At 38.7% G+C, this 15,117-nt stretch overlaps 1 protein-coding gene across 1 annotated transcript; it reads left to right on the forward strand.

Annotated features, from left to right (window-relative positions):
- The first annotated feature begins 6,087 nt into the window (after nucleotides 1-6,087).
- Nucleotides 6,088-14,042, forward strand: tlr22 (toll-like receptor 22). Its single transcript, XM_065287447.2, has 2 exons — nucleotides 6,088-6,181; nucleotides 8,038-14,042. The coding sequence occupies exon 2, from the start codon at nucleotides 8,097-8,099 to the stop codon at nucleotides 10,962-10,964; it is 2,868 nt and encodes a 955-aa protein (XP_065143519.1). The 5' UTR covers nucleotides 6,088-6,181; nucleotides 8,038-8,096; the 3' UTR covers nucleotides 10,965-14,042.
- The last annotated feature ends 1,075 nt before the right edge of the window (nucleotides 14,043-15,117 follow it).

The raw sequence follows: 15,117 nt of genomic DNA on the forward strand, positions 1-15,117 counted from the left end.
TCCAGTCAGTATATCAGAGAATGGGTTAGCTGGTCAGAACATAGCCCGATCTGCTACCCAGGATGTTCAGTCTCAATCATTTCCAGCTGTTATACCTAGTCCATCCTGACCAGTCAATGTGAGTTCCAACATGCAGTTGCTGCGGGATAACCAAATGTCTCAAATTCCACAGCCTTTAGGACCATATCCTGTATTAAGTCCTCTAGTAGATTTGAGACCAAGAGCCCAGCTGAATTATGCTGCAAGAACTTCTAGAATTGAGGGCCCTTCCTTTCCATATTTTTGTAAAGAGGATCCTAAACAATTCATCATGTTGAAGATGGCTATAGAGAACTTGCTTCCACAGGATGAAACTGAAGAGTACAAGTTTCACATTCTCCTTGACCATTTAAAATTGGATTCAGCACGTAATTTAGCTTTGGCATATTCTCATCACCCTCAGCCATATACTACAGCCTGGACAGCCCTCCAGCAGAAATATGGTCAGCCACATCAACTTGTCCTCAGGGAAATTGCTGATATTATGAGCCTTCCTATAATTAAATCTGGTGACTCACAAGCCTTCAGTAGTTTTACAGTGTGTATTCGTGCTTTAGTGGGAATGTTACAGTCTTGGGGCCAAGGTGAAGGAGCAGCAGAGTTAGCATGTGCTTCTCATGCGCAGCAGCTACTGAGTAAACTTCCCCCTGAACAAGTTGCTAATTTTGTTCGACATAGTAGAATCACCCAACCAGGAGAATCTTATGATCTGGTGAGCTTTTCTTCCTGGCTTCAAGAGGAAGCAGATTGTCAAGCTATAGTGGTGCAGGTTGGTGCTGCTAAAAGAAGTTGTGACCAGCCTATGAGGGAAAGAAACCTAACAAGACCGTATTTACCAACTACTACTATTCTTCATGGAGTAAGTACTGACCGAGTGAAAACTGCTCATTGTCCTCCTAACACTAGTCAGTATTCCAGTTCATATAAGGCAAATGATTTCTGGAAAGCTCTATGTCAATTTTGTAATAGTAATGACCATCATCTCAGTAGATGTCAAGAATTCAGCCAGCTTGATTTGGAGACTATGCGGAAGTGGATTAGGGAGAAACAGTGCTGCTGGAGATGTGGTAGAGGTCATCGTGCTTCTCAGTGTGATCTGAAGAAAGGCTGTCGTAAATGCAAGGGTAAACATTTGGGAGTTCTACATGAAGTAAATCAGAAGTCAGATTCTGGTGTTTTCCTATTAAGTCGACCAAGCTGCTCACCTATAGTCCTTCTGAAGGTTGTGAAAGTCAAACTAAGTCATAATGGTAAATGTATGGAGACTTATGCTATTTTGGATGATGGCTCTGAAAGAACAATGCTTTTACCCCTGGCAGCTCAGCGATTAGGATTGAAAGGTACTGCTGAATCACTGGTCCTTAGAACTGTCCGCCAAGATACAGAGATCCTTAAAGGGGCCAATGTTGATTTCACCATTTCTGCAGTAAGTTCCCAGAAGAACTATCAGATTCAAGGAGCCTTTACAGCTCACCGACTAGCACTTCCTGAGCAGTCATATCCCATTTCCAGCCTTCTGAGACAGTTTAATCATTTACAAGGACTACCACTGGAGAACTTTAGCAAAGTTCAGCCTATGCTTCTGATTGGTACTGATAATCCTTATCTTCTGGCTCCAGTAGAGAAAGTACGTTTTGGCTCGCAGAAGGGACCAGCTGCAGTTCATACCCCATTAGGATGGGCTCTACAAGGGCCAATACCATTCAATCAGTGAACTAAGACTGAAACGAAGTGCCTCTTCCTTTCTGGAGCTCTTCCCTCAACACCGCTACAACAGGATGTGGAACGGTTAGGCAAGTGGATGTGTTCCCCTATAGGAGTGAGAAGGCCAAAATCCATTCTAAACAAGATCAGTATGCCCTAAACTGTCTTGAACAGTTGACAACAAGAGAGCTTGTGGATAATATTAACGGGTATGTTACCATCCTCGTTCGTTCAAAGAATGCAACCTTGTTTGATGCTCCTAAGGAGGCTGTTATGCCATCTCTCCGAAAAACAGAATGTCAACTGACTCATAACCCTGAGCACACCATGATATAGGAAGCTGAGATCCAGAAATTAATTGGAGCTGGCTATGTTAGAAAGTTGAGTTCTGAGGAAGTTTCCCAAAGTTGTGAATCCTGGTTTGTACCTCACCATTTAGTTGAACACAATGGGAAGCACCGGTTAGTATTCAACTGTTCCTATACCTTTAAAGGAGATTCCCTGAATAGTTACCTGTTACCTGGCCCTACCTTAGGCTCATCTTTGCTTGGTGTCCTCCTTCGCTTCAGACAGTATTCTGTGGGCATTAGTGGAGATATCAAGTCTATGTTCCACCAAGTCTGACTGTTGCCTTCAGATAAACCCCTCTTGTGTTTCTTGTGGAGAAATATGACAAGGAATGAACTGGCTGATGTATATGAATAGCAAGTTTTACCTTTTGGAACAACTTGTAGTCCTTGTTGTGCAACTTATGCATTACAGAAGCATACAAGAGACTTGCCAGATGATTGTGTGGATATCAGAGAATCTGTTACTAGGGCTTTCTATGTTGATAACTGTCTACAAAGTGTCCCAGATATTCAGAAAGCAAAGAAGCTTGTTCTGAAGCTACAGTCCCATTTGCAAGATGGAGGCTTTGAAATCTGACAATGGGCAAGTAATGTGCCAGCAGTGGTTGAAGATCTTCCTGCTGATGCTAAATCTAATGTCACTGAGTTATGGTTGAGCCAGGACTGTGTGGATCCAAGTGAAGGGACTTTGCGATTAGTCTGGCACTGTGCAAAGGATACTCTAGGCTATAGACATCATCCTGTTGACTATAAGATTCTTACCTTGCGTAATGTATATAGGGTCCTTGGATTTCTTACACCCTTCACTACACGAGCCAAAGTCCTCCTTCAACAACTGTGGAATAAAGAAAGGCAATGGGATGATCCAGTTTTACCTGAAGGGATTAAGGAAGCATGGGCTGCATGGGAAAGTGAATTACCTGCCATTACCTCAATTGAACTGGTAAGATCTTATGGACCTACTGAAAAGGAGGGGAACTCTATTAGGAGAGAGTTGCATGTATTTTGTGATGCCTCTGAACAAGCCTATGGGTCAGTAGCGTATCTGAGAATTGTTAACAACAAGAATGAAATTCTTGTTTCCTTCATGATGGCCCGATCAAGAGTTGCCCCTCGTAAGCCAATTTCTATACCACGTCTTGAAATATGTGCTGCCCTTACTGGTGCTCTGCTGGCCCATTTATTACACACCAAACTTGAACTGCTCATTCATCAAGCAATCTTTTGGTCTGATTCCACGACTGTACTGAATTGGATACAATCTGAGACATGTCGCTACAAAGTATTCGTTGCTAATCGTATTACTGAAATCCTTGAAACATCTAATCCTGAACAGTGGCAATGTTCAGCAATATAGATCATGGAATGAGCTCATTAAAGCTATGGCAGCCTCCCCAGAAAATTCCTCCCTTGATAGAGCTCAGATTGAATCCTTTTGTTGCAGCAGGCCCAAATGAAAAATTTTTCGGAGGAGTATACTGCACTGAAAGTGGGTAAGAGCATTCCATTTAGTAGTCGACTATATAACCTTGCACCTGAATTCGATTCTATTTCTGGAGTTATTAGAGTTGGTGGACGACTTTGACACAGTAAAGATTTGGCCTCTGATGTTATCCATCCCATAATCCTTGATTCTAAATATGAGATCACTCAACTCCTGATTGCTGATGTTGATGCTAAATTGGGTCATCCGGGAGCAGACAGAGTTTATGCTCATCTCAGGTGCTATTGTTGGATTTTAGCAGGAAGACAAGCTGTGAAGAAGTATCAAAGGACTAAGTGTCTTGAGTGTGCTAAATGTAAAGGCAAACCTTTAACACCTAGGATGGCTGATCTCCCCCCTCTAAGCTCAATCTATTTAAACCTCCGTTTTGGTCTACAGGGATGGATTGTTTCGGACCACTTATGATCAAATCTGGTTGTAAGACTGAAAAAAGATGGGGTTGCTTTTCAAATGTCAAACAACTAGATGTGTTCATTTAGAATTGTTAACCAGAATTGATTCTGACAGTTTCTTGATGGCATTACGTCGCTTTGTTGCTCATCGAGGAGAACCACATGAAGTGATCAGTGATCAAGGAACTAATTTTCATGGGGGTGAAAGTGAGTTGAGAAGTGCCTTTGACCAGTTATGTCCAGATGTACAGGAAAGATTGTGGGATCATCAGATCAAATTCATTTACAATCCCCCTTATTCACCCCATTTTGGAGGAACATTGGAGAGGGAAATTCGATCTATCAAATTTGCTCTTCGAGCTACTTTGGGAAGTCAAGTGGTTACGTAAGAGGTTTTGCACACAGTACTGGTCGAAGTTTAAGAAATTTTGAATTCTAAACCTCTGGGATATGTTTCTTCTAGTCCTGATACCATGGATCCTGTCACTCCTAATTTGCTCCTCATGGGGCGGCGAGATGCTTCCTTACCCCAGGTTATTTATGCAGATTCTAACGTGTTGACTCAAAGAAGATGGAGACACAGTCAAGTCTTGGCAGATCAATTCTGGAACAGTTTTATTAAGAACTACCTACCAAATTTACAAGTTCGCCTGAAGTGGCAGAAAGACCAGGATAATATGCAGAGTTCAACTGTTGTCATGGTCTTAGACCCTCAACTCCCTCGTGCATTATGGCCCATTGGTAAAGTACAGAAGACATTCCTGGAGAAAGATGGCCGTGTAAGAGTTGCTGAAATTGAGATCAAAGGCAAATCATATGTACGACCTGTTCACCGCCTTATACCTTTACCACTTATTGAAGATTGAATTTGTCATGTCATTGGAATTTTCTTGAGTTTGAAAATATGAAATCATATTTTGGGGCGGCTGTGTAGAAAATTAAATGCTCTACCTCCAAACTAGCAGAAACTAAGAGTCTTTTACAGGTAGGATAATATTAACATGCCATTTGCTGTCCGGGTTAGAGTGGAATGGCACAGGCAGACTGCGGGTCTAAAAGCTAAGACAGTTTTGACTCGATTCCATATGCTGATACGCAGCTGCTTTTATAAACGGTCTTCTGCTTGTTTGTTTCCATGCTCAGTCTGGAAACAGTTAAAGATTTCTAATAACAATGCGATTTGTGAGTGCATTCCGGTCATGGTCTGTATATCAAATGCATCGGGTCAAATAGTTCAATTAGGGCTGCTGTCAAATTTTTTGTTAATTACTGCAAGTTACATCAAATATTAGCGGTGCACCCGCTTGCTTCTTGATAGCTGCGGTCACCCTAGCTCCTCCCCTCCATCGAGACTTTTATTCTGAAATGACTTCCTTTTATACTGAAATGACTTCCTTTTATACCGAAAGTTTGTATGTATATGCGAGTGTTTAATAGGTGTATGCGTGCATCAAGTTTGTATGTGCGAGTGTTTTTATATGTATGCATGCATCAAGTTTATATGTATGTGCGAGGGTTTTTATGTGTATGCATGCATCAAGTTTATATGTATGTGCGAGTGTTTTTATATGTATGCATGCATCAAGTTTATATGTAAGTGCGAGTGTTTTTATGTGTATGCGTGCATCAAGTTTATATGTATATGCAGTGTTTTAATGGGTGTAAATGCATGGACAGAGTTTATATGTATGTGCAGGTGTTTATTTATGTTTGTGTGCATCAAGTTTATATTGTTTATGTGAATGTTTATATGTGTATGCGTGTATTAAGTTTATATGTATATACAAGTGTTTATAGGTGTATGCGTGCATTAAGTTTACATGTATATGCAAGTTATTTACAAGTGTATACTGTATGTATGCATTACTAACTTAAGATGTATTGGTATAAATTTCACATTAGTATGCACACGTATTTCATAGGTATTTGCGTAAACATCCAACAGTATACATGTATATGCAAGTGTTTATATATGTGTATGCGTGCTTTTATATATGTATTCATAAGTAAAGTAAGATTTTCTAGCCGCATGGCCCCTCATAATATCCTTCTGCTTTTTCACCCTCAGATTTTTGCACTTCATACAGACACGTGACAACAGACACAAGTTTGTTTTAGCAGAAATGAAATCAGTCTTTGGGAGTAAGTGGACAAATGTTTTATTTCTACACATCTTCACCTATAGTTCTATCGTAAGTAGACTATATTTTTGGTTACTTTTCTTTATGATAATGAATGAAAGTATCAAAAGTCTTTGATATAAGCTGATTCAAATAGTTAAATAGTATAAAGTATGTGAATAAACATTTTTGATATAGTTTTCAACTGTTGAGAGGTTTTTAATATTTAAAAGCTTTTTAAAACAGAAAAACTGATGTTTAAAACGTTTTACCACAAAACAAAATTATATGACGTGTCTGTCACATTGTATCTTTAAATTATTGTTTGTTTGTTTTTAGAAAAAAAATCTGTTTTGTTCATGCTCTTGAAATGAAGTTCTGAATCATGTACACATATTTTCTGATATCTTTATAACTATAAAGAATGTCTTTTTGCATAAATTAGAATGAATAAAAACTAAAACAATATTTTATTAGACAATACAATAAGGGTTTAATCACTACACTCTCAGAAAAAAGGTACAAGGTACTGTGGCAATGTGGAGCACAAAGGAAATTACAAATTAAACTAAGGTCCGACTACGCCACCCGGAATCTACAGGGAAATGTAACAATAAAGCACGAAGGTTCGTATGTCATAGATGGGGCGACCGGGCGAGAAGGAAACAACAAAAAATTAAAAATATAAAGTCTTTATTTTAAACTTTTAACAAGAACAAAATTAACATTGATAATGATAATAAGAAAAAAAATAATTACCACAACAGACAGGACTAAAAGACAATATAATATAAAGTGGAAGCTGGTCAGCAGGGAGCGTCTACCACACCACGTGAGGATGGTATTTTGAAAAGGGAATTATGTATTAAACTCTCTGCTGTAAGTCTTTCCCTCTGGTCGCGCTGGGATGAACTTGACTGTAACAGTTGTTCGTTTTTTTTGTGGGTTTTTGTTTGTTTTAATAAATCGTTGTGATTTATTTTTGTTTCTTTTGTTTTGGCTATTGTTGTCTTTTATGTGAGTGTTATTTGGTTGGATTGTATTTAGTTTGAATGTATTTAAAGTGAGAGACGTTGGTTGCGGGCTAAAGTTCACCAAGGGTTGTTTGGTAATTTGCAGTGTTTTACGAACGTTGCTGTGGTATTTTTGGAGTGTGGTCGCCATGCGCGTCATGAACGTGCGGTACAAATAAAATAAGAAAATGAAGCACAGGCAAGGCAGCAGTGCAGTCATCTCAGAAGAGTCAAATTCCCCCCCATTTACTAGGTTGCGGACACCCTGAAGGTGTGCATGTTACCTGCCAGGCACAGTACACAGCATTAAGTAAAAACACACACACACACACACACACACACACACTAAATAACGACTATATGCTACATACCAAGAGAGATCCAAAATTGACAAAACACCGCCACAGCGATGAGACACCCCATGGCAGCAACATATCACGTTAATTAAAAACATTAATACAAACACGAATTTACGTGCGCAGCCAACACTTACCATCCATTCATAAAAACCTGCGTCCGCCGAAAGGGCGGTACCGCTGGATGACGCTTCCAGTTCACAACCCACTCAGAGCTCTTATACCCTCTTAAGTGTACTCTAATTGGTTCGTGTATTTGCCACCCATCAACCAATAACTACTCTATACGTCATCCTGCTACAGTACAAAAGTTGTCACCGTGGTGGTACCTTTTCGAAAAGTACACTTTTGTATCTAAAATGTGCATAATGGTAATAGTACCTCAAAGGTAGATACTGTATAAATGGTAGGACCTTTTTTAAAGGTGACAACTTTTGTACTTTTTGACCTTTTTTTCTGAGAGTGTAGTGACAAATCATATACTTCTCTGTTTCCGGTCTAATGTAATGTCTAATAATAATCTTCAAATAATGTTCAATGTATTTGCATTCATTTGTAGGCAAAACTAAATCAATGACTACTGGAATGGGATGGATGGAGCACCATTAAGCTTTTGGCATGAGAAAATTGTTGGAAAACATGAGAACCACGAAACTTGTTGCAGTATATATTCTTATTTGCGTCATTTCCCCATTAAGTGCATTTTCTATGAGGAACTGTACTCTCAGAACTTCCCAAAATGAGAGTGAACCAAAAGTGCTTTGCTACAAAATGGGTTTCTACAGAGTTCCTTCACTGCTACTCAAAAATGCCCAGGTTCTAGATATTTCCTTCAATGCTATTTCACAAATCAAAATAGGAGACTTTAAGGATTTGTCAGACTTAAGATATTTGAATATATCCAACAACAAGATCTCATGGATTGAAGAGGGAGCATTGGACAGTCTTTCCAACTTAACCTATCTTAATCTAGCGCACAACCAATTGAACAGAATTTCAGGTGGTGTCCTGGACAGTTTGACCAACCTGCTGGAACTGCATCTTTATGATAATGACATTGAAGACATTCAGGAGTCTGCCTTCAGTAACCTTCAAAATTTAAAGGTACTGAACCTCACGAAAAACAACCTTCGGTATATAGATCGAGTCAAGCCTGTTCTCACCTCAGTAAGTTTGGAGGAGTTGTATATTGGAAGCAACAATTTCGAAGTTTTCAACTCGTCGGAAATATCAATTAAGCCCTTATCGTTGACGAAAATCGATTTTTCCGACAACCCTTTGAGTTCATTTCGGCTAACTGAAAATATCTTTCCCACTCTCAATCACCTTGACTTGTCTCAGTGTGGTCATAATGGAAAGATGGTTTGGAACGTTCCAGAAAAATCATATTTGGCCTCCGTAAAAACATTATACTTGACCGATGTTAACATGTCATCTCAAAACATAGCTGCGGTGCTTCAGACCTTCAAGAATTCACTGAATAAAATCAGACTTAAGCAAAACGTCAAGTTTAACAAGGTAGCACTTCTGCAAAACGCGTGTTCTCCTATGCTGAGGGTTTTACGACTAGGTAGGAATAAAATAACCAACCTTACCGAACACATGTTTGATCCCTGTTCTAATCTGACGGAATTAGACTTAAAAGACAATGAAATTACTCAGTTATCACCAAGCACATTCAGAGGTTTTACCCAACTGGAAATACTGCATTTGGCACTCAATAAACTAACCCAAATAACAAACACCTTTCAAATGCTCTCAACTCTTGAGTTCATAAACCTCAGCAGAAACCGCATCGACAAACTGCTCTGTTACGATTTCGCCAATTTAACACGGTTAAAAACATTGTACTTGTATGGTAACAAAATTTCATACATCAAACAATGTCATTTCAAAGACCTGAAAAGTCTTGAGGTCCTCATGCTGGGAACCAACAACATATTAAAAATTGGCGATGCTTTCAAAAATGGCCCTCATTCCCTGAAGCTCCTGCAGTTGACTTTTAATAAGCTGAACGCAATTGAAAAAGACACTTTTAGGAATTTATCAGAACTGAATACTTTGGAATTACAAGACAATCAGATTTCAAAGATTGAAGCCTATGCATTCAGAGGATTGATGAATTTAAACTCTCTGAAACTATCATCGAACAAGATATCAGCACAAACCTTGAGACAAGCTAACGTGTTCTCTGGCATGCCCAACCTTCATAATCTAGATTTGTTTTCCAATAGTATCTTATTTACTGATAATAAATTGAAAAACCCTCCCTTTATAGAACTGAAGACGCTCAGGAAATTGAGCATATACAGTCAACATCGAGGAATTGGCAAAGTGCCGTCGAATCTTCTCAAAGGCTTGTCTTCTTTGAAGATGTTTTACGGTGGAAACATGAATCTTTTACATCTAAGTCCCAGCACATTCAAGTTTACCCCTAAACTCTGGTATTTGGAACTCTCTAAGAATGCTTTCTCGGATGACAACGCCCTCCCTGCTGAGCTTTTCCATCCCATCTCAGGGCTAGACAAACTAATTCTCTCGAAAACTCAGCTTCGGTCACTAAACTTCCTGCTGGATGCCAATCTCTCAAACCTACATATGTTAAGAGCATCGAGCAACGAGATTGACGCCGTAAATGAAACTTTAATTCATTCTCTGCCCAATTTGAAATTCTTAGACTTGCAGAAAAATACGTTTACTTGTGACTGTAACAACGCCTACTTCATCGACTGGGCCATAAAGAGTAATTTCACTCAGGTCATTTATTTAAACCAGTACGTCTGTAGCTATCCTCCTGCTTTGCGAGGTACAAGCTTATCCGATTTCAACACAGAATCCTGTACAGTGAATATCGACTTCATCTGCTTCTTTTGCAGCAGTGTTGTGGTCACCGTAACGCTCCTCTTGGCTTTTTTCTGGCAATTTCTGCGCTCACAAGTAGTTTATGCGTATTACCTCCTCTTAGCCTTCCTGTATGACAACAAGAAGAAGAAGGTGGACCACCAACAAGAGTTTATTTATGATGCCTTTATTTCCTACAACATCCACGATGAGCCTTGGGTCATGGAGAAACTTCTACCAGAATTAGAGGGAGACCAAGGCTGGAAACTGTGCTTACACCACCGGGACTTTGAACCAGGAAAGCCAATCATGGATAACATCATCGATGGAATATACAGCAGCCGTAAGACCATCTGCGTGATCACCAGAAACTACCTGAAGAGCAACTGGTGTTCCAGTGAGGTTCAGGTGGCTAGCTTCAGGTTGTTTGATGAGCAGAGAGACGTTCTGATCCTGGTTTTCCTGGAGGACATTCCTACGCATCAGCTGTCGCTGTACTACAGGATGCGAAAGCTGGTGAGAAAACGAACCTACCTTCGCTGGCCCAAACCTGGAGAAGATACCAGGATTTTTTGGCAAAAGATGAAAATGGCTTTGGATACCAAAGAGGATCCCAAATCAGAGAGACTTTTATCTCTTTGCTAAGCAAAGACTGGATTTGTAAAATTTCAATTAACATTTATATTTTTAATTGTTCAAAATATATATTTTTTTAATTGTTATTTTGTATATTTTTTACTGTTAAAGGAATAGTTCACCTAAAAATGAAAACTACCCTGTAATTGACCTTAATGCAATCCCAGGAGTACATGACTTCTGTTCTTTAGTCAAACACAATCATATAGACAAGTTATAGATATTAAATAATACCGTGGCTCTTTCTAGCTTTATAATGCAAGGAACATTTGGCAGATGCATTTATTTAAAGTGACTAACTGTGCATTGCAAAATAAGTATTTTTTATTAGTTTGTATGTTCCTTGGGTTGCAGCTTTTGACCTTTTGCACTAGTAATGCCTTCCATGGAGCTATACATTCTCAGAGAAAAGGTAGAAGAAGGTTCAAAAGTTGTCACTGGGGTGGTACCATTTCAAAAAGTACACTGTTGTACCTCAAAGTTGCATATTGGTACCTCAAAGTTGCTTATTGGTACCTCACAGTTGCATATTGGTATCTTAAAGTTGCATATTGGTACCTCAAAGTTGCTTATTAGTACCTCAAGGCGCAAATTGGTACCTTAAAAGCGCATATTGGTACCTCAGATGGGCATATTGGTACCTCAGAGGGCCATATTGGTACCTCAAAAGCGCATATTGGTTCCTCAGAGGTGCATATTGGTACCTCAAAGTTGCATATTGGTTCCTCAAAGGTGCATATTGGTACCTCAAAAGCGCATATTGGTTCCTCAGAGGTGCATATTGGTACCTCAAAGTTGCATATTGGTTCCTCAAAGGTGCATATTGGTACCTCAAAGTTGCATATTGGTACCTCAGAGGTGCATATTGGTTCCTCAAAGGCGCATAAACCAAAATGGTACATACCAGGACCTTTTTAAAAGGTACCATCCCAACTTTTGTACCTTTTCTGAGCACAGTTATATGCGTGAACCAACATGCGTGAACCAGTGATCATCTTTTTTAAATAATCCACTATTTATCATTTGCATAAAATTGAACTTTTCTCAACTTTGTCATGGCGGTGGACATGCCCCATCTGGTCGCGAACGGTCCATTTTCTGTTTAATTTCAACAAAAGCAAACCTCATCAGTGACATAAAGTCACCCAACAACAAATGTAAAGGACTAAGAGCATGACAAGACCCATGAAAGATGTGACTAAATATCAGGGTGTTTTTTTTACCTTTTAGATTTTTCCTAAAACACATTAGTATTTTGTTGTTAAGAAATTAATTTGAACTTGTTTTCGCTGCAATATTGAAGAAAACACAGCATCTTTTTTGTTATTTTGACCATGTTTTCACCATTTCAATTTTCAGTAAGTAAATGCAAATAAAAACAGTATTTTTATCAAGAATTTGGCAGAAATGTTGTCAGTAGTTGACAGAATGAAACACTTAAAGACATACCTATAAATAGTAAATCTAGAAAAACTGAAAGGGTCTCTTAAGTTTATTATATAAAACCAAAGATAACATTATTTTATGTAGAAACTGCCATTAATTGCTTCACCATACTTCTCATAGGAAGTAGCGAAATGTTTGCTTATTTGAACAACAAATCAGGTTTCAAGGGTTGGGTTGACGTATTAAATTTTGTGGTGAACTATTCCTTCAAAGTAAGAGTGACAATGAAACATTATTGAATTTTTTTTTTGCTGATGATTGAATTACATTTCTGACATTTTTAGCATCAATTTCAAATGCAGTGTAATCTCACATAATGAACCGTATTCTTTAGTCAGCATGTTTAAAAACTGTCCAAGTCGAGACCTATGAGGTCATTGTGGGCTGATATGTGGGCCCACACACTGGACCCCCTAATAGTCAGACACGGGGGTGAAAAGGGCCAATATTATACAGTTTCATTTTTATTCTTCATTTATACCTCACAGTGTTTGCAGAGGTTACCTGTACATTATGAAAGGTCACATTATACATTTTACCACATCATTAAACATGATTACAATTATTAACATGCTGTTATGGAGGTGTGGGAGGAGAGCAGGAGTAAACTCAGCTTTTCCTCTTCCTGTCATCCTGACCTTTGACACCAATGGGTGTCCACCAGTAGCTGACATAAGATCTATCTGGAGACCTGTTGAGAAGAACATACCCCCACATTCTCTACTCCACGCCTCCACGATGTCTCTCTTTGTGTATTTCTCAGCATGTGGCCACTGTTGCTTCTTGAAGATTCTTCAAGAAGGTCTTTTTCAGATTTCAAATGAACTACAGTTACAACATAATCGATTTTACGAATCAAGAAGACCTGATTATCTGCAGCTGTTATCGTAATAATGTGTTTGTGGTCCAGATCAATGTTCTCTTGTTGGTAAAAGCACCATTGTTCACATATGAACCAGAACACAAGGGCTTCAGAAACCTTAGCAGCAGGATTTCCTCTTTCATTTTATTACCTGAAGGACCATGTAAGAGAGAATGTGATGCTCAGCATATTCTTTGTTTTTTGTATTTCTTGACTGGACAACTGTAGAGTCAAGGAATGAACTGTGTGCTACTGTAATTTGGATTTGGTCTGAATAATCTCCTTTGTGTGCGTGTTAGTTGTCTGTGTATGCTCAGTCTGATGGATCAATATCAGGACACAGAGTAAAGGGCTCAAACTACTGAGATGCATCTATGCTTTTGAGATGCTTTATTTCATTTTTATTTCATTTAATAATCTTTTTTGTTTTGTTTTGTTCCTGTTTCTTAATTCTGAGGGAATACAAATACTGACAGAAATGTATAGCTTCAATGAACTGTAAGATGAAAGCATACAAATGTAGCTTGATAATTTTTTTTTATGTATACTTCCAGGTTTTAATTAAAAATATAATCTGTTAATTAAATAAATCATTTTATTGTAGTCTCATGCACTGTAAATAAAATGCAGCATGATGTTAAAACAACTTGATTTTGCATGTCAATTCAAACTACTATTTTAAGTTTTGTCTGTAAAAAGTTCACATAACTTATAAAATCAAGTTGAAATTGTTGAACTTCATTTAAGTTAAAGTTGATATCATGAAATTCTGCTTTTTATTCCCCATGTTTAAGTGGTTCTTTTAACCCAGAAAATGTGGAAAAAAAATGTGACTGTGGGGGCCATTTTAGTACAGTGAACTCATTGTCATGTTCAAGAAACCAATTTGAAATGATTCAAGCTTTGTGACATGGTGCATTATCCTGCTGGAAGTAGCATCAGAGTATGGGTACATGATGGTCATAAAGGGATGGACATGGTCAGAAACAATGCTCAGGTAGGCTGTGGCATTTAAACGATGCCCAATTGGCACTAAGGGTCTAAAGTGTGCCAAAAAAAACATCCCCCACACCATTACACCACCACCACCAGCCTGCACAGTGGTAACAAAGCATGATGGATTCATGTTCTCATTCTGTTTACGCCAAATTCTGACTCTACCATCTGAATATCTCAACAGAAATCGAGACTCATCAGACAAGGCAACATTTTTCCAGTCTTCAACTGTCCAATTTTGGTGAGCTCGTGCAAATTGTAGCCTCTTTATCCTATTTTTATTGGAGATGAGTCGTACCGGTGGGGTCTTCTGCTGTTGTAGCACATCCGCCTCAAGGTTGTGCGTGTTGTGGCTTCACAAATGCTTTGCTGCATACCTCGGTTGTAACGAGTGGTTATTTCAGTCAAAGTTGCTCTTCTATCAACTTGAATCAGTCGGCCCATTCTCCTCTGACCTCTAGCATCAACAAGGCATTTTTGCCTACAGGACTGCCACATACTGGATGTTTTTTCTTTTTCACACCATTCTTTGTAAACCCTAGAAATGGTTGTGCGTGAAAATCCCAGTAACTGAGCAGATTGTGAAATACTCAGACCGGCCCCTCTGGCACCAACAACCATGCAATGCTCAAAATTTCTTAAATCACCTTACGTTTCATTCTGACATTCAGTTTGGAGTTCAAGAGATTGTCTTGACCAGGACCACACCCCTAAATGGATTGAAGCAACTGCCATGTGATTGGTTGATTATTGGTTGATTATTATTATTCATAAATAATAATAAATAGAATTATAAGACCTCAAAAAAAGGAAAGGAATTACATACAGATAGAGTTTTTAGAGCTTTTTTGTTCTCAG

This window comes from Paramisgurnus dabryanus, chromosome 18, assembly GCF_030506205.2.
Source record: "Paramisgurnus dabryanus chromosome 18, PD_genome_1.1, whole genome shotgun sequence".
Lineage (NCBI taxonomy): Eukaryota > Metazoa > Chordata > Actinopteri > Cypriniformes > Cobitidae > Paramisgurnus > Paramisgurnus dabryanus.

What these genes read in the sequence shown, in the direction of transcription:
- tlr22 (XM_065287447.2), top strand. Translation starts at nt 8,097, where the DNA reads ATGAGAAAATTGTTGGAAAACATGAGAACCACGAAACTTGTTGCAGTA.